At 39.5% G+C, this 22,984-nt stretch overlaps 1 protein-coding gene across 2 annotated transcripts; it reads left to right on the plus strand.

Moving 5' to 3' along the window:
• The first annotated feature begins 303 nt into the window (after positions 1-303).
• PLSCR5 (phospholipid scramblase family member 5) lies at positions 304-15,205 on the plus strand. Of its 2 annotated transcripts, XM_035334609.1 has the most exons (8): positions 304-515; positions 3,117-3,268; positions 7,225-7,267; positions 8,084-8,304; positions 9,749-9,910; positions 10,771-10,932; positions 11,885-11,963; positions 12,050-15,205. In XM_035334609.1, exons 1-7 carry the CDS (start codon positions 503-505, stop codon positions 11,921-11,923), a joined length of 792 nt encoding a protein of 263 aa, XP_035190500.1. In that variant the 5' UTR covers positions 304-502; the 3' UTR covers positions 11,924-11,963; positions 12,050-15,205. The 2 variants fall into 2 exon arrangements, with proteins under 2 accessions (XP_035190500.1, XP_035190501.1); XM_035334610.1 differs by lacking the exon at positions 10,771-10,932.
• The last annotated feature ends 7,779 nt before the right edge of the window (positions 15,206-22,984 follow it).

Raw genomic sequence — 22,984 nt, forward strand, 5'->3', positions numbered from 1 at the left:
CTGAGCACAGGATTTGTTGAGTGAGGGCCAGCAGTAGGGAAATGCAGGTAATTAGCTCCTCTGTCCTTGCTGGATACCTGCAGAAACAGAAACATAAATATTGAATTATAAAGACAGACTTTGTATAGTCACAGAATATATACATACATTATAGAGTGGAATTTTAGGTCTAAAGCGTTCAGTTACCCGGTAGATACATTGAAGTTTTGTCTCTTTGTATGCATAAAACACTTCCTCTTTCCATTGGTGCAAATGACTTGAAATGAATAATGTTTTTCTTGTTTGTTAGCATCATCTCCCCCTGTTGTCCATCGACATAAAATGCAGTGTTCTGGAACATGAGGAAGGCAATGCATTTCCTCCAGTTCTTTGTAAGCTGATATGAAGTAGACAGACACCTTCTGAAGTTTTGTGCATGCTGTGCTCTTTTTTTCTTTGCTGCAACAAGAAAAGCCTTTTCTTTTAACCTGGCTTCCTTTGAAGAAGTAACTCAGGAAGCTTCATGGCCTCTCAAGGTAAGTGCATCTATACTCTGTATTTTTGGATCATGTTTACAGAAAACTACAGTCTCGTACATTTCCAGCAATCAGCAGTCTGATGAAATGAGAGTTTCAGGCTAAAACCACAGCAGCCAAAGCACGGTTGTTTTGGCTTCGTTTAATTTTTCAGCATTCAAGAGGCTCCTAAGGAGAATAAAATCTATACTGGAATGTTATTTGAAGAAAATATGTTATAAAATGTTAGCATCTGCATTCAGTCAGAAAATGGTGTGTTTGTATGTTTGTGTTTAAACCTGTCAGTATAGGCTACATGGAAAGACATGTACTGATCCAAGATTAACACAGATTTTGCACTATTTTTTCCTATTCCACTTTGAAAATACAAAATCAGCAAATGCTTTTCACTTTCAAAACTGCCCAGAGTAATATGGGAAAAATAAATATCTGAAGGAGAACTGAATTTCACCAGATTACTTCTATCTGGGTTCATTTTTGTCACGTATTGTCATTGGGTATTCAGGGCTACAGATAAACACTATATGATCAGATATATAGTAGTATGCTGATCTAACAAGCCATCAAAATTCTTTTCTATTCTGACAAATACAAAAACTAAGCAGAAAGACACAAATCTGTTTTTTCTTAATGTGAATGCAACCCCACAGAGGTCACTCTGGTGTGACGTATGGAGGCAGATGCTGGCTCAGAGAGCTCCAACAATGTCTGTGTGTTTGCCAAATGTTTACCACCCTCATTCCCCCCCTACAACATAAGACATTCAGCATTTTCAGTGCTTGAATTTATACAGCAGCAAACAGATTTGAGGGCATTGTTGTACTATTGGAATATACGTTTTTCCCTGAGGAGTACATTTTGCTTATTTTTAGCCATATAAAAGAGATCTGGTTATGTGCATTTTAATGTATAGCAATTAACAGAAGCAACAAAATATTCACTTTGTGTAAAATAGTTTTCATAATGAAGGAAGTTGATAATATGCTTCTGTTAAGAGCCAGTAGCTCCCTACATTATGATTGTATGGAATGCTCGCTGTATCATGTGGTAACTTTTAAGTTCTCCCATACCGTAAATGGGAAAGAACCACAAAAAATAGACAAAGCCTCAGAGTAGCTTAGGTTGTCATCAATATTTAATGTATTTACTGCTTGATTTTTGTATACCTTAAAATTTGACAGGTAGAACTGCAATTTGTTGTCTTTTTTCTCTCTATTATCCAAGAATAACACAAACACTCGGCCACTTCATGGCATTTCATGTAACAACAAGAGTTATGGCAGTAACAGAACCCTGTGAGGTAAAATGATGCAGAAGAGCATATAAAATATTTATCACCCAGTTATACATTTTTAAAAGCCAGCTACAAATTCAAAGGGGTTGCTTCTTCTTCCTGTGGTCTCAGACTTTGAAGGAAAGCAGTGGCTGCAAAGGCAAATTAAGATCAAAATATGATTAAACGATGAATCAGCCACAATGGGTTCAAATAAAGCTAAAGGATCTCATTTAAACCCACACCTGCAAAATAGATCTTCAGACCTAGAGCCTAAATTCCTTCTGGACCTCAGGCCTCATTGTGCCCCAGTATTGTTATGCAGGAGATAAAAATGATCAGTCTGGAGACTGCTTTCTTGATGAACATGGGGGCTCAGTTTAATATGAGGACTTGCAATATACGTGCTGAGAGCTTCAGCTGGCTCTTGCTTGTTCCAGCAGAGCTGGTGTTACTGAAGGCTGTGGAAAGATGCTGATAGTGAAACCGATGGGAGTGCAGAATCAAATGGCCAAGGAGCTTGCTGTATGGAGAGAGAAGATGCCTGTGTATATGAGCAGATGCATGCACAGAGATGCCAGTAACAGTAAATGCTCAGGTTACATCCAACAGCACGTCAGGGTAGCCAGCATTGTGCCCTAAAGGAAGTGTTTGCAACAGCAGACCAGAAAATGCAGCTTTCCAGTATCTCATCTCCTGTTAAGATTAATGATTAATGCACTGGAAGAAGCTGTAGACTTTTCATACCACAGCTGTAACATGTAGCATGGGGAATCTGAGATCTCTGGAAAGTTTATCTCTAATTAAAGAGAAAACATGCATGCCCTTAAGATGCTGGAAGGGAAGCCAGCCCTGACAGGTAGGTGGGTGAACATCAGCACAGTGGGAGCAGTGCCAAGCAGCCCATGTTCAGGAGCCCACGGCCACCCCATGGGTGAGCATGGCTCAGCTCCAGCCTTGTCCCATGGGCGAGCTGTCCCAGCATCTCTGGGTTTAGTTTCATCTGAAGGGATCTCAGTTTGCATGCTCCAAGACAGCTTTGTAGGGTGAGCCAGAGTACTGTAAGTGAGGGAGCATCAGAAGATTGGCTTCAGATCCTTGTTCTTCATCTGAACTAAAATGCTGACATAGTCCCAGGCAGAATGTGACACTGGTGCCCCAGTTTGAATCCGAGCAGCTAGCTGCTTTTTGACACTGCTCATTTCTGTTTTTTTTTTTTTTTTTCCTTGTCTTTTTTTTGTTTTGTTTGTTTGTTTTTGTTTTGTTTTGTTTTTGTTTGTTTGATTGATTGATTTTTTTTTGTTTTAATTTATTTTCTCCTCCTGCAGAATCTCAACAACAAACAAACCCAATCTTTAAGGATTACCTCCCTGGTTCTTCTGGCCTTCCTGAACAAGATAAGCCTGTTGAAGCCACAAGCCTCTGGAAGCAAACATCACATGCTCATAACTTGCCACCTGGTCTGGAGTACCTGAATCAGGTCCTGAATATTTCCAAATGCTAGAACTGTTCTGTTTTCATCACAGACTGATAAACTAGGGGGGGAGGGGGAGTGTTCTTTTTTTTTTTTTTTCTTGTGGAGGGGGAGTTGGAGAAGGGGAAGCTTTTTGGTTGTCTGATATTACTATGAAATAAGGAGCATAAGACTAATAAGCTCTTCCTTCATTGCTGCCATTCATTTTTATGGAAAACCATTTGTTGTGTGTGCAGTTTTCCTTGCCCCCCAAACATGATTTTCCTCTCTCTAGGACTTGCTTTTTCCTGATCATAACTTTTATCCCTCTCATTGTCCCACCCAGTTTCCTTCCAGTTCCTTAAGAGCTCACTCCCAGGGAAACCACTGCCAAACTCCAGTTGATCTCAAAACTAGTCTGGTTGATGAAAACAAGCAATGTGCTGAAGGAACTGTCACATTCCATCCTTTTGGGAACATGCAGGTCTTCTAGCAAATTCCTTGTGCCCACTGGGACAGTGCCCTCGAGGTTAGAGGGAGGGTCCTGGGAAAGCCAGCTCCCAAGGGGATGACTCGGTGAGTGAAAACCTGGGCAACTGCAGACCTGCACTCACTCTGTTTTGGGGCAGGAAAGGGTTAGTGCCAAAGGCAGAGAGTTACATGGAAATGTAACATGGAAGCTAAAGTCACAGGCAGGGGAGGGAAAGGGAATGGTAAAGACATCTTAGTCCTGGTGCTAAATGTGTACCTGTTCACCTTGCTCTGTGAAACCACACAGCTCCTGGAGCTCAGATCAGTGGTGGTCTGCAGCTCCATAGCTTCAGCAGGTCAGCTACAAAAGTTTCATCTTTTCCTGACTTTTTTTTTTTTAATTATTATTTATTTATTTTGGAAGTCTTCCCCTGGCTACTGCTTTGACACTGTCTCCAGTTTGCCCTTCACAAATGGCCGGATCCCGTCACTCTTACATACGCCAAGTAACACATCATGTATCCCAGCTGGTATGGCAGGGGGCAGAACCAGGCCCACAGTGTAGTCAGATGACAGTGATTCCGATGCACACACTTCTGCTGTGTTTATGTTTTGGTAGTGCTGAGAAATGCTTGTTTCACTTGAGGGCTCTATTTCAAATATGCTTGCCTATAGCTTGGTTTAGAAGCAGAAACTGAATGCATTTTATATTTGGAACCTAAGCCACTTACATAGCTAACGAAACCAGGAGACCCTTCAGAAATCATCTTTCATGTGGAATTATGATTTTCATTTCATGGTGCCTGTGCACAAAATGATATGTGTTGTCAATTACAGAAGCGTTTGTTCACAGACTGTTGAGCTACATTTTTTAGTCAAAAAGTGATTGTGATAGTAAATACTTGCCAGGTTACATTACATATTCAGTCTTCTGCATGAACATGAATTACACCTCAGCTTTACCCATAGAATGTGGGCAAGCAAATTCTTCATTCAGATTTCTCCGTTTTAAAGAAGCTTTACATCTGACAGAAAGACAAAAGAGCAAGAAGCTGTCAGAACTAGAACTCAAGACTTCATTCATGCTTGTTCTCAGCCCAATAACCATGTGACTGTGCTGCAGCCTTTCCTAATTATTCTCAATTTGCTCTGCTGTCTGAAGAGAGTAAAGAGGGTGTGCAATGCTGAGCCAGCCTGGCTTCGTGACACAACCATGCTTGCCCCTGAGCAATCCACTGCAGGTTTTCTGTTAAGGTTTTTCATTGAAAAAACGAAAATGAAAAAAATATATATATCTGCTTGCTGGAGAGTGGCAATCTTCAGAATGTTAAGCAATCTTCACCAAGGTCAGGTCTGGCTGTTAACATGGTCTGACAGCATCCCCTGTAGTAAGGGCTAGGGGACAGTAACAACAAAATGGCAATTGCACCTCTTTGTGTTACACTGAAGATTTCTGCTCACTAGGACTTTAGTTACTGATTCAAGCTTTGAATCCAATCTGCTGGAATAAGGGAGGTCCAAGGATGACTTGTGGGTCCATGTCTGCTGTGTCACTGCCTGTGATGATGCATTTGTCAAAGGATGTGGTGTTCAGCCTGGCCCTCACTGTCCCCCCTGCTGGCAAGGGACACTGTGGAAGGAGAACAACTCGCCCTTCTCCCTCATTCTATTGATTCTACTTTTCTATGATTTTTTTTTTTTTTTTAAGTAGTCCAGTCCTCTGCTCTCTTGTATTTAGATCTATTTAGAGATTCAAACCCCCTCTACTCTGGATTATTGGTGTATACCACAGCTAGTGTTTCCATGCGTTGCAGAATGTTTTGGTGCAGGATGCTGCTCGTACTTGTGAGATCCCCACAGTCTTATAACAGGAACTCAAGGGCCCAGCATGTAGTGATGGGTGAGAGGAGAAGAAAATATCTGGCTTGTTAAAGCCAGAAAGAAGTATTTCCCTCTGGAAATACACAGCTGAAGCCAGCCAGGCTGTGGAGCAATGCACTTGGCTGTTCAAAGCGCTTCAGAGACTGGCAATATATCACTTCTGCCCTGGTACACTGATACCATGCTTTCTGTAATTACCACAAAAGTGACACTCTAAACACTTTTCTACAAGACAGTTTACCCCCAAACCATGATTAACTTCCATATCACAGCCATAGTTCTTGGAATTGTGCAGTGTCCATCCCAAAGGTCAAGGGAACCTTTTCCCAGAGCAGGAATAGATGGAAGAGACCTGAGATGAATTTTCCAAGAAACTCAACGTTGTGTTGTGCCACTATCCAGGCTTAACCAATTTTAAGAAGTTTCTTCGTTTAGATTTTGTTAGACTCATCAGATGTAAATTTAATACTGACAAAGCTAAATTCTGAGAATTAGCTGTGTGTAAGGAATTTAAACAAATCTGAGCTCAAGAGGACCAAGACCCATGTAAACCACAGGGCTTTGGATGCTTTCAAATGCAGTGCAGAATCCCCTTAATCCACAAGTGTCCCAATAAAAGATGTATCAGAATGGCTGTCTTGCAGAAACAAGGCAAAACAAACAAGCCTAAGAAGTGGTACTGCTGTGTTGTCTAAATATTGCCTCTGCCTGGGACACAACAAACTAATACACAGAGCAAAATCACTCAAAGCTTTTAACAATACAGGCTCATTATTTTTCTTTTCCCTGTGAAAATATATGTGGAGCAAAGGAATCCATATTAAAATCAATACTAAAATATTAAAATAGCCCTGCCATCTTTAACCTGTTTATTCATTTTTCATCAGCAGAGCTCTGTACTAACTTCCCATGAGCTCCAAGGCTTCTCATATCTCACGAAATCTAAATGACAAACAGCAAAGACTCTTGGGAGAAGATTTTTAAGGCCAAATATTTTTTATTATTTCTGGCATGCACATTTCAGGGATTAATGAAAGGGATACAGCAGTTTCTCTCTTACCAGTTTTTCTTTGATGCCTGCACTAGCAGCAGGAGATGACTGGAATTGATAAATGGCTGCAACAATTGGAATGCGTACCAGGTGAAATTTGTCAGTCGTAAAATATATAAATGCCAGAGAACTGTGACATGCTGGTCTTAGAAGTCTGTCATGTGCTTTTAGACTTCAGCAGTGAGTAATGGCAAAACCCTGTGTCAGGAGTCTGATATCTACTAGAGTTTTGAGTAGAAGGAAATAGCAATGCCTAACTTGTCAGGTAAAACATGCACAAAAAGTCACATAAAGCTGGAAGGTGGGCTGAAATCAAGGTAGACTGAAATTAAGGTTTTGTAATACCGGTGATTGTTTTCTAAACAGAGTATGCCAAAGGGACAATAAGTACAGAAAAGCTGGGTGTCATGGCAAAGAGTTTTTCTCCTGCATTTGCATACAGTTCACAGATGAGGACAGTTTCAGGCAGTGAGAACTTCTCTGGGGAACTCTGAAGGGAAAGAAATATAAATGGCTAGGTGATCACTAGCAGCTGTAGGCCCTTCCAACACTCACTACCTTGTTTTTTGTTTTTAAACAGCTGGACCGGATAATTATTCATCAGCAGGTGGAGCTCCTTGAAGGTATGTTGCAATCCTTATCATGTTCTAATGGTGCTGGTACACAGATATCTCCAAAGGGCTTTCAAGTCTTCTCCCCATCTTGCTGGAGTCATTGCAAAGCCTTCTGCTGACCTTGCATCAGGCCTCTAATGTGGTGGCAGTATGGTGAAATGAGGAAAGGAGGATCACAAAGAGCCTCTACTTCAGCCCTAAACCCCCCCCCCTCTCTCAAAGTTATTAAAGATGAATTTTTTCCATGGATTGGAAAGATGGTTGCTGTCCTTAACAACAATTAACATACTACAAGTGAATAGAGAAAGAAAGGTCAGAAAACAAAATGAAGCATAATTTTATTTACATAGTTCCTCAAAATTTCAAAGTTTCAACTTCTACAAGTAAACAATTTTAAAATGCATTTATTCACTTGAAATGTTTTTGGCCTGATTCTTGGGTACCTCTTTGAGTGCAAGTTGTCACTGAAGTGGGATAGCCTCATATCATTATTCTTCACAGGTTACAAAGAATAAGCCAAAACCAAAACTCAGGACATGAATTTTGTTTTGTGTTCTATACTTCAGTGTATAGTAAACCAAAGTCTTTGAACTAAATGTTCTTTCAAAATACAGAGCTGACATTATTATTTCGTTATTATCCTACTTTGTGTAATTTCAAAACATTTTTTAAACAGTCTCTGTTCATAGATTTTAGAATATATACTGCAGAGAAGACTGAAGCTGTAAACTTGTTTGTAAAGCTGAATTTGTTGAGTCTTGGCAGAGGCTACCTCTAATTCTAACATTACGCTACAGTAATATCTGACTTGTTTTGCTTTATTAGCCATACTTGGCACAGAGACCTGCAGCAAATATGAGATAAAAAACCACTTGGGACAAAGAGTTTACTTTGCAGTGGAAGAAAATGGTTGCTTTGATCGTAACTTGTGTTCAGCTATAAGGTCTTTCACCATAAGGATTGCTGATAACTCAGGCCGAGAAGTGATTACAGTGAATAGACCCTTGAGATGCAACAGCTGCTGGTTCCCCTGCTTCCTGCAAGAGGTGAGTGCTGCCTAATTGCCTTTTGTCCAAGCATCTCACTGCATGTGCTCAGCATTAATTAAGCTTTGTGCGACCTCAGTGAGGATGGCAGGAAGGAATTCCCAGCAGCATCCCAGCCCCGGGCTGTGCGGAGGGCAGATTCTGTTCTCACCTCTGCATGTGCCCAGGCAACATTACAAGTGAGAGGAAAATAAAACCCTATACTGGCTACTGAGCTATGTTCTTACTTCCTTTAAAGACCATTCTTACAAATAGGCCTTCATTTAGAAGCAATTATTGGTAAACAAGATCCTTTTACATGTGATGCTCCCAGCATGCTTCTTCCCTCATGGGCATCCCAAATAGACCCTTATATCTGATGATACAGATTTCTCCAGTTGGGTAATGTCCTAAAACACTGCTTGCCCTGATCAGACTAACATCTGTTAGTGCTACAGGTGTGTATCACTCACTGCAAGCCCAGAGTGGAAAGATGAAAAATTCCTGGAGCGTCAGTGCGTGGGTGTGATTGGGAGGCATATACAAGGAAGCCAATGCATTGTGCCATGGGTCTGCCTCTTCAGGGCTATATATTTATTGGAAATTGCAGGAAAAAAAAAAAAAAAAAAAAAGGCAAGCTTATTTGAGTGAAAAACACAGAATCATATTTTTCCACTCCATTTTTCTCTTCTACTCATGCATCTCTTATTTTATGAAAATGTTTTATAGGGTGACTCACCTACCTATTTTATTGGTCCTGCATCAGGATTTTAGAAAAAAAAAAAAGCTCCTTGGGTAGCACAATTATTTCATAAAAAAACCTATAGGATACTTGCTGATTACAATACTTTTACAGAATCACAGAATCACAGAATTTCTAGGTTGGAAGAGACCTCAAGATCATCGAGTCCAACCTCTAACCTAACACTAACAGTCCCCACTAAACCATATCCCTAAGCTCCACATCTAAACGTCTTTTGAAGACTTCCAGGGATGGTGACTCCACCACCTCCCTGGGCAGCCTGTTCCAATGCCTCACAACCCTTTCAGTAAAGAAGCTCTTCCTAACATCTAACCTAAAACTCCCCTGGCGCAACTTTAGCCCATTCCCCCTCGTCCTGTCACCAGGCACGTGGGAGAACAGGCCAACCCCCACCTCTCTACAGCCTCCTTTAAGGTATCTGTAGATAGCGATAAGGTCGCCCCTTTTGTATTACATTGTATGACTTTTCTCAAATCTTACATCAATGTTAGCTTCTGGTGCAGCTTTTGCAGTTTGTGTTGTTCACTGTATTTAAAAACACCATTAGACAGCCATTAGATATCCAGTTCATGGTTCAGTAAAATTATACATAATTACATTAAGTAAATAAATATTTTGCAGATATCTAAATGATACAGTATTATGGAAAAATACACTAATCTAAAGCTAGTTTATAAGATTTTGTTTTGCTTTGTTTGATAGCTAGAAGTGCAGTCCCCACCAGGTACAATAGCTGGATATGTTGTACAGAACTGGGACCCTTTTCTGCCTAAGTTTACTATACAGAATGAAAGCAAAGAAGATGTCCTAAAAATAATTGGCCCATATGCAACCTGTGGCTGTTTTGAAGATGTTGAGTTTGAGGTATGTTACTTATGAGTGTTAAGAATTTTAAGGTTACTGCTTTGAATGAATTTCTCACTCAAAAATCCTATTATTCTACCCTTAAAAATATAAAGTACACTGAAATAATTTGGGAACAGAATTACAATGATGTGCATTGGTGTTCCTGACTTCTACATGCAGATTCCTGCAGGTATTTTCTGAACAGGAGTGACAATTCTACATCCATTTAACATCATTTGTCATGAAAAATAATAATAATAATAATAATTCTGAAGAGCCATTGAAATATTTAGAGGGAGATCTATGAGATGAGAGGGAGAATGGGAGATGGCGGAAGAAACCATGGACAGAGGTTTCTGTTATGAACAAAGCTCTTTCTCTTATTTTAAGATTCATAAGAGTACTTCTGTGTTGTTAGCCACATCAGAAGAGTTCAGTAGGGAATGCCCCAAATTTCAGTATAGTCTGAGAAACATGAAGATGGCTGCATAATCAAGAATATATCTGTCAGTTGTGGGGGACAGTGGTCCACAGCAGTGATGCTACTGTGACTTGGAGCACATCAGAAACACAAAATGGGGACAAAATCTGTTATGAAAGAAGAATTGGTATACATTTTCACAATTGCCTTCCTCCACTTTTCCATCATCTCTGAAGATGCTGATATCTCCAAATGTGTAAGAGAGACCCTTTCTTGTGTGCCATTCCTAAAAGTAAGCCTGACACTAATAGAGCATTCCAATGACAAGAAGAAAAGAACAGCTTGACAATTATGTCATACTCTGCATACTGGGGCAGTCATTCATTCTGTGGGGATATAATCAGTGCATATTAGATTTATTTACATTTAGTTTTTTTCCTGTCTTTCATTGGTGCAGGTAAAAGTTCTCAATGATATGTCAACAATTGGCAAAATTTCCAAGTATTGGTCTGGATTTGTAAACAATGTCTTTACCAACACTGCCAACTTTGGGATCCAGGTCCCAGTAGATCTTGATGTGAAAATCAAGGCAGTGATGATTGGTGCATGTTTCCTCATTGTAAGTATGAAAAATCAAGAGGTAGTCCCATGGAGCTGGGCAGCCTGTGGGAACAAAGGGGCCCTTGCTGTCAGCTGTGATCCTACAAAGGCATACATGCAGTGAAAAGTCAAGGATAACAGTTCACTGGAAGCCTTTTAATTTTTTTTTCATTCCATTTTTAGTTTTTCTATTTTTGTAATATTTTGTTCATTAAACTTTTAAAATAGTATTATATGTGTAGTTCAATATCTTGCATGGCAGGATCAAATAACAAATGTAGCAAACTCCCCCAAGCTTCTTATCTGCTATGTTTGTAAGGGTGTACGATACATAACAAAAGTTATGGTAGCTCTGGTGGCAATTTAAAACACTGAGTCCAGTTCTTAAGTTCCAGGGCAAAACCAACCCTCTAAAGATTAACCGTTCAAACCTGGTCCCCATCTGGGACTCCTTAGTAGGGAGGGAGGCAGCTGCCTCTTCAATAACTCTGTTGAGTATTTTGCATGTATAATATTCAAGTCATATGATTTCTCCTAAAAATAAAAAAAAATCTTGTGAAATTAATTGTAAGAAAAGAATGACATAAGAAAAAGAGAATACTGTAGTTTTCTTAATGCTTGCTGCTTTTGTCAACTTTAATATGTTAATAGTAACATGCAATGGTATCAGTCATCTGCAGTATATACATCAGAAAACACAAAATGACAAAATTATGTAAATTATTCACTAGAAAGTCTTTGCTGTAAAACAGTAACAGCCCAGATATTTGGTTTTTATTAGGTTAGAAATGTAACTCATGGTACTTAAGATTTTTGGATTGTCCTCTGAAACTGGTTGCTCAGTGGCAAAACAATATAAATTGATTGGCTGACCTAATTACTTTATGTAATAAAAGCATACAAATATGACTTTTTATATTAATTGTTGCATTTTTGTACCTTCCTTACATTCACAGTTTGTTTATTTGTAGGACTTAATGTTCTTTGAAAACTCTTTGGATGGATTATAACAGGATGACAGAAACAATAAAATATGCAGAATGCGTTTCAGTAAGTAAAAATGAACATAAAATGATCTTTTTGCTTTGAAGACTTTTATGTTAGATACTTTCTAATTCTTTTTCATTTTCTTCCAGAAATCCCTGGAGCTTTGGACATGATTTTGAACTGCACAAGCCTTGTTCCATACAGGAAAAGAAAGGGAGCTAATGATGTTATTTATTAAAATATTTCTCATGTAAATAATAATTTGCCACTTACATTTCATATACATTGTAGCTAAACATATACTTTTCCCACAGAGCACTGTTGCTTTGGAACAGTGCTATTCTCTTCTTTCCCTTTTGATGTTCCTGCATGGGAAATCATGAAATATCAGATGAAGGCTTGCAGCATCACTGATGAAAGTCTATGTTTAAAGAACCCTTTGATGCTCTGTGAGTGTTGATACCAGTTACTAACCACATGAAGGTGTGTTGTGTGGGTTTTGCTTTTGCTTTTTCATAATTTTAGAAGTTATTTTCTGATTTGTTATTTAATTAATAGCAACGAACTGAGTTTGAAAGCAACAAATATAAAGACATCACCCAATGGGAAATTCAAGATGGTATCTATTTAAGTAAGTTGAAAAAAGGGGAAATTATGTTTGCTAGTAATTTAATTTTATGGCAAAGATTTATTTAATGAGCAGCAGCCAGAAATTAGGCTTCCAAAACTAGAGTGGAGAACACAAATTCCATTCAGAAAATCTAGATTTTCACTGCCTATACTGAAGGCAGGAAATAAGGTTTGAGAGATGAGAGACTCATCCCCTGTTTGCTAGAGATGCACAAATCACTTAACATTTGAACTATTTAGTGTGAAGAATTCTTGTTCCCATGAACAAAAATCTATTTTTTTTTCCCTCTTCCTAATATCTGGTGGTAGGTAACTTCTCATTCAGCCTTACCTGAGGCCACTCTAGAGCAAAACACCTTCCAGGGACAGAATTGTTCTTTCCCTTTGGTAAAGGGAATGACAGGACTATGCAATAGCAGCTTTTTCGATTTCAGGTAAGTTTTAAATAGCTGTTCATTCCTGCAGTAACACCTCATAATATTGTACCTAATCATTCACACCAACAGGCTTTTACTAATACAGGCTTCCTGTCTAGGAACATCCATGATACACACAAGAGATACATAGAAATGTTTTTGTTGCAAAGTATTTGCTGTGCAAAGTTGCTTATGTCTCTCTTAAAAACTCCAGAGTCCTTCAAGAAGCAGAACAACACCATAAAATACTGTTAGTAAAACCAAATGCTGTCATAATCACCAGTCAGGTTCACAAGGAGAAGATTTTACAAATCCCCTGGAATGCAGGATTCTGTAGCGTGAACTGGTCTGGTAATTCAGTTCTTGTAAATAACCAAACACATCAACGGAAGGGAGAGGAGATGATGAATTATTCATAAAAATGAAAAAGAGCTAAATTTATCAGGTGATTAATTCTCAACAAATATTTAGACTAATTTTAATTTAATGTTCATGGATATGAATTCAAACACAGTGAAGCCAGGAAGCAGCAGCTAATGTTCCCATAGTGAAATTAGCTCAGGAACGCTTATAGATTTAAACAGTATGTTTTAGGTTATATACCAGACTTGGGTATTTATACAGATTTACATATGTCTTGAAAATAATTGTGGTTAACAAGCTCTGACAATCATCATTATTTGTTAACCGTTTTGCTACCAGCTCTCACTATAATTCCTAGCAGCAGATCAGGCTAGAGCCAGCTGCAGTGGTGAGCTCCAGGGAAGCACTGCCATCTCCCCTCCCGGTACATTTCCGTGTTCTCTACCTATGGGCTTAGTGGGCAAGAGGCTCCCTCCTGTGGAAATTTATAGTTTTGCAGAGAGGTACAGATGACTGATGCCAATTTGCTCTTCTCACTAGTTACACACTGGTGTAATTCTACTAAATTCTGTCCTTTTACTCCTGACTTAATCTAATGCAGACTGAGGAAAAGAGCCAGACTGCTGTTTTAATTTATCCCTTTAAATCACCTTGCTACCTTAGACAGAAGTAACTCTACTGTAGCAACAGTGTTTGGTCTCATGTAAAACCGTGTTATTGTATTTGTGGTGTGTGTGGCTGAACTCAGGGCCTGGTGAGAGCAGCTGGTCCTGGGTTATCAGCCACTCTTCTTCCAGTTTCCAGCATGACCCTTAGCAGCCAAAGACATCTTTAAAGCAAATGTGTTCAACCCCCACTGAAGTCAATACAAAACAAGGTTGTCTTTACCTGCAGGGCTGAATTTGGCCATGAGTATCCACATATGCCCTGTAGGTGAATGATGCATACTTTTATATATTTTTATATATTGCAACCAGATGATGGTACTGTATTTCTTGTGCTTAGTGACTTTGTTGCTGGTTTTGTATGTTAATACACATTATTATTATTATTATTATTATTAAAAAGGAAAAAGTAACAGATGTTTAGGAATGTATGAATGCCCCTGTTTACAGCCAGGGACAGCTTCTGAGACATACAGAAACAGGCTAAGACCCTGGATAAAACAAAGTAGAGGCGCTGGGGCAGCTCTTTCTGGATAGAAGAACTTCCTCAGCAGCCTGATTGACTTCGGTCCTAAGTTCAGCATCCTGGTATAAATCTAGTGCCAATGCCAGCAGTTTTTCAACTGGAAGTTCCTTCACTTAAACTACAGTTGCCATGGGAGGGCAGGAATTCATGCTGCCAAAAAATGAAATCTTAAGTGATATTACTAAAGAAAAGTTAACATACTACAAACATTTTTTAAATTCTGCAGTTCTACTAACGTTCTTATTAACACCAATGCATTTCATGTGATGGAAGCTACATAAACTCTTTACAAAACACCCATTTCACAATTCCCCAATGCCATGAGTGGCGCTACAAAGAATTTGGTATTCCCCAAAAGGAGAACAGATACTGTCTAAAGCAGAGTCACATCCTGCATATCTAGAAAGAAATATGTTTGTTCCAATGAAAGATAAATTTTACTTAATTCAGCCAAGCGACTACTTTCCCATTTGATGGCTAGCTGTGGATCTGGGTAGTACATAATTCTTGTGTGCAGTAGGTGGCAGCAACATTTCATTATTAGAATATTTAGCTTTCCACAAGCGTACCCAGGACACTGATTAAAGATCGACACGCTTTTAACCTCTAATTGATTTCTAAACTAAAATGGAGGATTTGGGCTTTGTTGCCTGATATTAAACCTTTGGCATAAGATGCTTGATTGTCTTTATTGCCTGCAATTTACAGATGAGTTATGGTGGCGTATTTTGTGAGATCTGGTAGATGAACGGGCAGAATCCAGTCTACCATAAAGAGGGTTCTTCTTTTGGTCAGTCCAAAATCTGTTCTGCACCTGGAACATCTCTACACCTTCCACAGGTGGAGAAGGGGAGAAGCTGCAGTCCCAAGGCATTCCCCACCTTTTCAGAAACAAAGTTATGTGTCTAAAGGAAACTGCTTTGTGGTGGGGTCCCTAGAAGTGTGGGGAAGTTTTCTATTAGTGAAGTAGCTTTGTCCACGTGCCATATCATCATGGTCTATCACCATGTGTTGTAGAGATGGAAACTGCTGGTACTGCCACAACCCCAGGTGACACCAGTACCTGGGAGGGAGCTGCTTTGTCCATGGGAAGAGTGGCAACACAGAATCTCTGCAGGCTCTGAGATCTTTGGTTATCTAATAATTTGTGCTATGTGAAAGTGCTTTTCTTTGAATTACTTTGATGCGTATATTAAAAAAGATATTTTAAATTATTTATTTTAGAATTAGACAAACCTAGAAATGATGCAAAACAATCATTTTCTAATAGAGCTAAGTGGTATCTCTCTTTAGGAAAAACAAAATGCAATTTCCTCCTATTAACAGTCTTCTTACTTGTATTGCTTTCCTTTCAATTAGAATGATATGTTCTCTGATAGAATGATACATACTAGTTTAATTCAAAGATCAGCTCTAAGTTTTTAAATGTACTTTTCCCTTCCTTAAAAGTGTCTCCAGGGTGTGGGTAAGGAGCTTTTAGATCCTAAGGAAAAGTTACCCTATACTCTGTGAAAAGAGATTTGTTATTTTTCCTGGAATCCAAGATGGTTTGCTAACCTTGATCCCTCTTAAGAATAGCTTCCTTAATGCCAAATCATTGTTGAGGTACTCTGTTAGCAATTGTTGTGAGATGGACTTGTTTATTTGCCACCATTTTATTCCTTCACTCTTCTTAAATGAAACTAACAATTTGCTAAAGATACAAAGATACTAATACCTTTTTTTTTTTTTTTTTTTTTTTTTTGAGAGAGAGAGAGACAGCCAGAACAGATACAATTTTCTGCTTTCTTTTCCATATTTGTTAGTGTGTGTTTGTAAGCACAGTACTAACCTCTTACAAGATAAAGGTCAGATGGACAGACTGGCACATGCCCAGTGACTGTACCCAAAAATGTGTCCATTCCTTTGGAATGGACGTTCAAGAGTAAACTCTTGGCACTGCGAAGAGGGGTTCTACAGGTGACTTCATCTGTTGTGCATCTCCTGGGTTGCCATTGAAAATTCATCTTCAGTCACAGTTAGGTCTCACATTCCAGTCTCTTTGCAAAAATGGTAAAAGAGACTTCTCACCCTAATTCTCTTCGATTTTCTTCTTACAAAGGAGTACAAACACAGACATTTTAGTATTTCTGTAGTAATTTGCCTTGATACCCATGAAGTCTACTTGAATGATACAGATGTCGTACTGAACCTGCTGTGTTACTGTACGTGGGACTATCCAATGCACTGAGCCTTGGATCTCACTGATTCCCAAAAAAGGTCCCAGCAAGTTTCGTATCAGAGCACTGTTTCCCATGTGGAACCACATCCCAGGATTGGCCATGGAGCAAGGCAGTACTGGTGTTGACCTGGCTACTTGGTCAATATTGGTTTTATAACATATGTATTTTATTGTATAAATCCTCAAATAACAATGTAACAAAAGATGTCATCAAGACCACCTGAGTTCTCACATGACATCCTAACTGGGTGGAAGATCCCTGCTCACCTGTGGGACCTTATTGACTGTGCTTGCTAGTAAATGCTGACAGGCTGCAAGAAAGCACATTAGGGAAAAGCAGAGGACAGAGAAGTGCAGGGAGCCACAAGGTAGCCCCATTTGAATGTTGCTGTCACCCAGCTGGCCCCAGGCTGAGGCTTCCCTTCCCCCTGCATTTTGGGAACACAAGGCTGGAAAATAGGGGTGCCCTCACTACAAATGATCCCTCGTTAACTTTCTGTCGGTCTGTCATAGCACTACTAATAGTGTTTTTATTCCAGCAAATGGCAGTTATTGAGGGAAAAAAATTATCCCACAAGTCATTTCAACAGGATATGTTAGCTCGATGCATGTTTCTACCCTGAGGTATTACTGGCAGGGCCTTTTTACTCCATGCTGACCACATCAGGTAAGTGCTCTACTTACAGTACGGTTGTTTTGTATTAAAATAAAAACCACAAGGTACCACTGGTAGCCATTGCTCTACACAGAAATACTCTTTTCTAACCAGAAGTGAACCTAGATACCTGTTTGTTTTGGTTTCTTTGTCTTTTGTTTGTTTGTTTCAGGTGAGAAAGAAAATGTTGGTGTGTATATGGTAAGTTCCAGTGTTGCTTCATAAGTATTTTCCCAGTTGTTCATGAATTGCTCACAGAAGCTTGGGGAATTTTTAGACAATTCTAATGAATGTGTTACCTTTCTACCCATGTCTCATTTCATGCCCAATGAAGAATTATATTTTGCCATCAGGAATCATTTTGTGTAGACATCTTTAATGATTATGCCCCTGATATAAGGGTCATAAAGGACTGAAATAAGAAATGCAGGCTTGGATCAAACTAAGGATCAGTTCTAGAAATGCTTCATATGCTTCACGCATTTCTAGAATTCAACTGAATGTTTCGAGCATTTTTTATTACTACTTCTGAATCCAAGAGAAGAATGCAAAGTGACAAAATACTGTTTTATTTTAAAAAGAGTAATCCTATTTCCTTTCATTTTCAGGAGGGATTTTTTGCTATTATACAGACAGCTTGCTGAGTGTATAGGATAGAAGTGAAAAATATGTTTTTTGAGCCTTTTTTTTTTTTTTTTTTTTTTTTTTCCACCTTCTGTCCTACCTCTAGTTTCATGTAGTTGTAGATAAAGGCTTTGAGCATCTGGGAACTCGGTAAGAGCCACAAGTGATGCCTTCCCTAACTTTCAGCATTGCTCAGCACCAGGGCAGCAATCCCCCCACCTGGAACTGTAAGTTTTCCTCCAACATAGGGCTAGGGTTAGACAACATTAGTGTTTGTGATGCAAGGGAATTTTAAAAATGTATTTGAATTAAGAACCAGATGTGCACGTTAAACTGTTTTGTTCTGATATTTATTTTGTTCTGAAACATTTCCACTTAAAATAATTGAGCCCACCATGTGGGAGTGGCATCACTCCAATGCTCTAACAGTGCAACAGATAGATAAAGACAAGTTTAGTTGGATGTAGAACAATCAGGTTATTACTTGAATAAAGAGAAATCTTAACAATTCAGGAAAATAATGTGAGGCCAGGAGACCAGGAAAAAAAAAAAAAAAACAGGGCTTGGAAAACTGACTGCAGAGAGCAGTGCCTGTGTAAACAGACAGGGTGTGTCTTCTGGCACAGGCTTTGTTCAGAAAGAGCAGAGAACACCAGGCTGATAAGCTGACGTTAAATGTGCTGGTAAGTGTTACACCTAAAGTTGTACATGATCCACAAAAGCTTTTTTAAGCTAAAATTGTTTGCTTTTAGCTGCAGTAGTTGGAACCAGTGGCAAGTAGCAATTTTGTCTTTTTTTTTTTTTTTTTTTCCAGCACAAAAAATTATCTCCTCCTATGGTTGTATTCACACGACTTCCACACTCAGACCAGCTGGGAGACTGTTAGCATAAGAAGGTGTGGTTATATGGCCGGGGGAAAAAATAGGTGTAGGTGTGACCTGACTTCATATTAATCTACTTGCAAAAGCAGCCTCGAAATACTTTGTCTCAAGCGCTTTGGGTCCTTTGTTCATTCTACTCTTGTAAAGACCAGGTTTGGCTCATTTTAGGAACAATGCATTTTATAGTTGAGCATTGTCATGATGTCAATGAAAGGTCAAATGATTGTGAAGTTATGGAAGAGGAAGAACCCAACCAAGATGAATCACTGCAAAACTATAGGGTAACTTTCAGGAAAGAAAGGCTGTCGTGGGAGCAGAACGGGTAGGGGGTGGAGGAGGGTGGAGGGAGAATGAAATATTCCTAGCAAGATAAATAAACTCTTTCAACTAAGTGTTCAGTTTAATCATATCTGTATAAATATAAGCTCATTGGAAAAAACATGGTGAACCTTCATTACAGAATAAACATCTGCTTGCTGTAGTCACAGTTTTCTAATGCACTGTTGATCTGTTCAAACAATAATGCTCTGTTATTTTGTACTTAAGGAATATCACTGAGAGAAGATGATGAAGGAAGGAAAAAATGTCTTACGAAAACCTGCAGAAGTGGGTGGAGGCACTGGCTAAATTCCTCCAGATATGAATTTAGAAGGTCTGCCTAAAGAGTGTATTGGTTCCAGAAATCTGCAGGGCCTACCTGTATGGACTTGTGGACTGGCTCATCCCACCTCACCCACAGAGACTGCAAGTCCATGGATGGGGTCAGAACTCCTGTCTCCAGCAGGAGAGAGGGCCCCTTTGCCACATCAGGCTGTAGGGCACCAAACCTCCTCCAGCAACACCTGCAGACCTTGCAGCGGGAAGCACCGGCAGCCTTCTGCAGGGAGCTCCCAGCAGAACCCGTCCTGGCACAGGCACAGAGGCTGCGTTCAGACATGGTTAGAAGAGGGCATCTCCTCCATCACTGGCCACCAGCAGCTCAATTATGTTTGACAGTTGAATCAGGAAATGGCTGGCAAATACAATTTATAATGCCATGTGAGAGACCAAGCCAGGGAGAATGTCTCCAGGGCTGTGAGTAACAAATCTGGCAATTTTGGTTCAAGAACTAGTAGGGCTAAATTTCAATCCCATGAAAACTGTGCTCCGGATTTCTAATGAATGGTCCCAGCCTGAGAGTGAGTTTTCTGCTTTGATGAGCAATTTCTTCATGTGTAATTACTCCACAACCAAGGTAATCCATATGAGGTAAGAGAGTTTACTGTAACTGACATTGCTATCAAGAACTTAACAGGCTTTATGGCTGATGTAATGATGTAAATGATGCTCCATTTTCCTTATGTATTTTCCTTCCCAGCCTCCAGACCTCCCTGCACCTCCCAGCTTTCTGTGAGCAGCAGTGCCTGGTCCTGGGTTCTTAATTCACCTATAAGTTCATATCATAAACCTTTTCAGATCAAGTGGCCCTTCTATCTTTACAACTTCTTAACTATCTTCTTAAATGAAGTCCTCAGTGACCCCAGTACATTATTATCAGATGAATCACTTATGAAATAAATCTTTGACTTGGATTTTATTGGTTTTAATAACATCTTGTGCTTAGCCTGGTTATGTGTTTAGGTGTTGCAACATTCATCCTCAGGTTGATAAAAAGAAGCGAGTGTCAGTGTATTTTACAGGACAATCAGAAACCAACCCCATTTGTGGTTTCACCTTCCTTTAGCATCTCCCTGACAGAGATAGGGTGCAAGGTTAAGGACAGTGATGTAAAGGGCATTCTATTTTTCATAATACCAAATTCAAAAACAATGCAAGGATCCAAAAGACTAGTAAATGAAACTGTAAATGAACTGTAAATGAAAGCAGGTGTGGGCTGGGTGCTTTCAGATACTCTTTGCTGTGCTGGAACAGAGGTGGGCTGGGGAGTGGAGGGGATTGGCACACAGCTGCTCCTTTGTGCTATTTCATGTAGCTTTCAAAAAAGGAGATAGACACCAATTCAAGGCCTCAGGTGTCCCAACGTAACTGAGTGGCCACAATTCCATGCTTGTGCACCTTAGCAATGTCAGGTCTGGAGGCATTTGGCCAGCACGGCCCCTGCACGCTCCTCACTGGTGGTGGGGTCATGCTGCAGGGAGGGCAGTGAGCAGGGATGTGGGCATTGCATCGCTGCTGTGGGGTTGGAGGTTGCCTGGGACAAGGCTTAAATGTGCAAAAAGCTTAAAAACAACTGTGGACTTTTTAAATTGCCTGGAAATTCAGAGCACACACTTTGACATGTGGAGCTGCATTACATGCCTGCAGGGTGAGGCATGGGGATCTGGCTGGAGCTGGCTTTCCTGATGTATTACTTAAGCCTGTATTACTTGTGCTTTTTAGAAAAAAATCATGACTATGATAACAGTGCCCATAATATCTATTTGCAGTAAGAGTTTTGCTTTAGTGGAAAACAGGATTTACACAAGTTGCATTTTTAATTTGTGGTATCCAAGTTAATCCTAAATGTTGCAAACTGTAATGGCCTATTTCTTTGTTGGGTTGTTCTTTTCCTCCCTATACCCTGGTTTCTTACTCTAAAGCAGCTTACGCTGGTTTGTATTTCAGTGCTGACATTCAAATATGTGTTTGACTGTCTGCAGTAAAACTTTATTATCGCTTCTTCCTCAGCATAAGAAATGGGTTTGGCACAAAAAAAAAACATTTAGTAGTAAAATCAAGTTTGTTGTATTGGTTCTCCTGCTGTCCCATTGTTGTTTCCCTGTTATCCAACTTGAGAAAAGATGGATAACAATGGCTGCCCATTCACTCTGGAATTGCTTTTCCTGTTTAGATTATTATTTCCACTGGCAGTGTCCGCCTGAGGAAACATGCCACAAGTCAGTAGGCGAGGACCAAACCACTGCTTTCTGTGATTTGGAATTCTTAAGCATAAAACCCTCTTATCAGGATGCTGATTTAACAAAAATACAACAATACTAATACCATTTTCACCCATTTTGCTTCTCAAAGGAGAAATTAAAAGTAATTTGTTAGACTACAGGCGTGATGGTTAACCTGACATCGCTAAATGAAATCAGATAAGTTAACAGTCCTGTTACCACAGATACAAATCTTTAATACAGAGATAACATGTTAGCTGCCTCTTCTGGCTTCATTAAAATAGCTTTTATGATCTTAGGGAAGGCCTAATCACTGAGCCAAAAAGAGAGCACAACAGGGACTTGGGAGATGTCGGCTCATTTCTCTGCCTGTCAGCTGTTTTTGTGCTGGGATCCATTTGCCCCAGTTTCACATCAAAGAAATAATAATAGCAATTTATCTATTTTTAAAATAAATAAATAAAGTTTAGATTTAAACTGCCTTTTACTACATGTATGTCACCTCTGACACACTAGTGTTTTTTGGGTATTATTAGTCTCAAGTTTTATCAACATGGTTGATGTCTCATCATCATGGTTGGGTAACATAGGATCCAACAAGGTACCAGAGAGGCTGAAGCAGTAGCAAGTGATATTCTGAGTATGATGAACACATGCAACGTACATCAAAAATGGGGTCAAGAACCTGCAAATAGTGTTTATTTTTAGTTAAGTGTGATAAATCTGAAGAATAACTTACTAGGAGCACAGCCCCTTTCTCACTTCTTTTGAAGCAGTTCAAATCTCTGTCCCAAATGGTTAAGACACTGATTAAATCTGCTCACTGGAACAAATAAAAGAGGCTGTGTGATCACTGGCAGGCAAACACTGACTGCTAGTTGTGGCACCAGGGATTCCAGTTGGATAAGAAAACAAGTTGGGTATTATTTGATACAGCAAAGACTGATGATTTACTTTGCGTTGTATGAAACACAGCATATTTCTTCTGCCCCTGCAGGTGATTAGGTTTCTTCCTACTGAAAAATGCCTGAGAGGAAGAGGAAGGGATATACTGCGAATTCTGCTCTCCTTGACAAGACAAAGATCATCATGTAAGAAATAATGTTCATACCTACATCAAACAGCCACGTTTGCTAGGCAATAGAATTTAAATTTCTGAGTGTAAGTCTGAACTGAGCTAATTGCAACAATTTAATTTCCATTAGAAAGAAATACTAGTATAAC

Source organism: Oxyura jamaicensis, chromosome 9 (genome assembly GCF_011077185.1).
Source record: "Oxyura jamaicensis isolate SHBP4307 breed ruddy duck chromosome 9, BPBGC_Ojam_1.0, whole genome shotgun sequence".
NCBI lineage: Eukaryota > Metazoa > Chordata > Aves > Anseriformes > Anatidae > Oxyura > Oxyura jamaicensis.

Excerpts from the sequence above, each read along its gene's own strand:
- PLSCR5 (XM_035334609.1), top strand. Across the intron at positions 3,269-7,224 it reads GTCTGGAGTACCTGAATCAG|CTGGACCGGATAATTATTCA; the intron begins GTCCTGAATATT and ends GTTTTTAAACAG. Across the intron at positions 8,305-9,748 it reads TCCCCTGCTTCCTGCAAGAG|CTAGAAGTGCAGTCCCCACC; the intron begins GTGAGTGCTGCC and ends TTTGTTTGATAG.